Source organism: Corapipo altera, unplaced genomic scaffold (assembly GCF_003945725.1).
Source record: "Corapipo altera isolate COAL_440 unplaced genomic scaffold, ASM394572v1 58450, whole genome shotgun sequence".
Lineage (NCBI taxonomy): Eukaryota > Metazoa > Chordata > Aves > Passeriformes > Pipridae > Corapipo > Corapipo altera.
The window spans coordinates 65-1,215 of NW_020892321.1; the positions used below are offsets into that span (position 1 = coordinate 65).

Below are 1,151 nucleotides of genomic sequence, written 5' to 3' on the forward strand. Positions count from 1 at the left end.
ATAACTCCCCTGGGTGGGGGTGTTGACCCCCCTGGATGGGAAGGATAACTCCCCTGGGTGTGGAAGGATAACCCCCCTGGATGGAGGGGATCACCCCCCTGGGTGGGAAATATCCCCCTCCTGGGTGGGGGTACTGAGCCCCCCTGGATGGAGGGGATCACCCCCTGGGTGGGAAGGATTCCCCCCTGGGTGAAGGTGCTGAGCCCCCCTGGATGGAGGGGATCCCCCCGGGGTGGGGGTGCTGAGCCCCCCTGGATGGAGGGGATCACCCCCTGGATGGAGGGGTTTTCCCCCGGGGTGGGGGATGCTGAGCCCCCCTGGATGGAGGGGATCACCCCCCTGGATGGGAAGGTTCCCCCCCTGGATGGAGGGGTTCCCCCCCGGGGTGGGGGGTGCTGAGCCCCCCATCTCACCCCGCTCAGACACGGGGGGTGTGTCCGGCCATGCCCCCCCAGCCGCCCTCGGGCTCAGGGTGCCCGCAGGTCCCTCTCGCAGATCCAGGGGAAGCTGAAGTTGCAGTTGTGGTCGTTCCAGAGCCCGTTGCCCACCGGGTGGATCTGGGCACAGTCCTCGCCCCCCCACTGCCCGTGGTCGGTGCCGTCCGGCTGCCCCACGGCCCAGAAGCTGCGGGGATGGGGGGGGACAGGGGGTCAGCGGGGGGGGGGCCGGGTGTGACCCCCCCGGAGCCCAAACCCACTCACCTGTTGGAGGGGGAGTAGGGGGTCCCGTCCACCCAGCGCCAGGAGCCCCCCGGGCCCGTGGCCGACAGCCCGATCCAGTAGGTGCCCCCCCGGGACTGGCGGGCCAGGTATGCCTGGGGGGCACAGGGATGGGTCAGGGGGCACCGGGAGAGGGGTGGGAAAGGGGGACAGGGAGGGAAGGGGGATATGGGAGGGTGGGACGGTTTGGAGAGGATTAGGAAGGGGAATGAGGGTGAGGGGGGACAGGGGGTAGGACGGGGTGGGCGAGGGGGGGCAGGTGAGGGGGCGAGTAGGAGGGTGGAGGGCAGGGGATGGGGACAGGGAAAGGGGATATGGGGAGGTGGGACATGGAGGAGGGGATGGGCAGAGGGGACAGAGGGGAGAAGAGTGAGAGGGTGGTGGAGAGAGATGGGATGGATGGGATGGGATGGGATGGGATGGGATGGGATG

At 69.5% G+C, this 1,151-nt stretch overlaps 1 protein-coding gene across 1 annotated transcript; it reads right to left on the reverse strand.

Annotated features, from left to right (window-relative positions):
• Positions 1–315: 315 nt before the first annotated feature.
• On the reverse strand, positions 316–814 carry LOC113942637 (C-type lectin domain family 10 member A-like; the record flags this gene model as incomplete). The annotated part of the gene is made up of 2 exons (XM_027633733.1): positions 316–624; positions 702–814. Coding segments are annotated over 2 exons (270 nt in total), but the record flags the coding sequence as incomplete, so codon positions are not given.
• Positions 815–1,151: the final 337 nt, after the last annotated feature.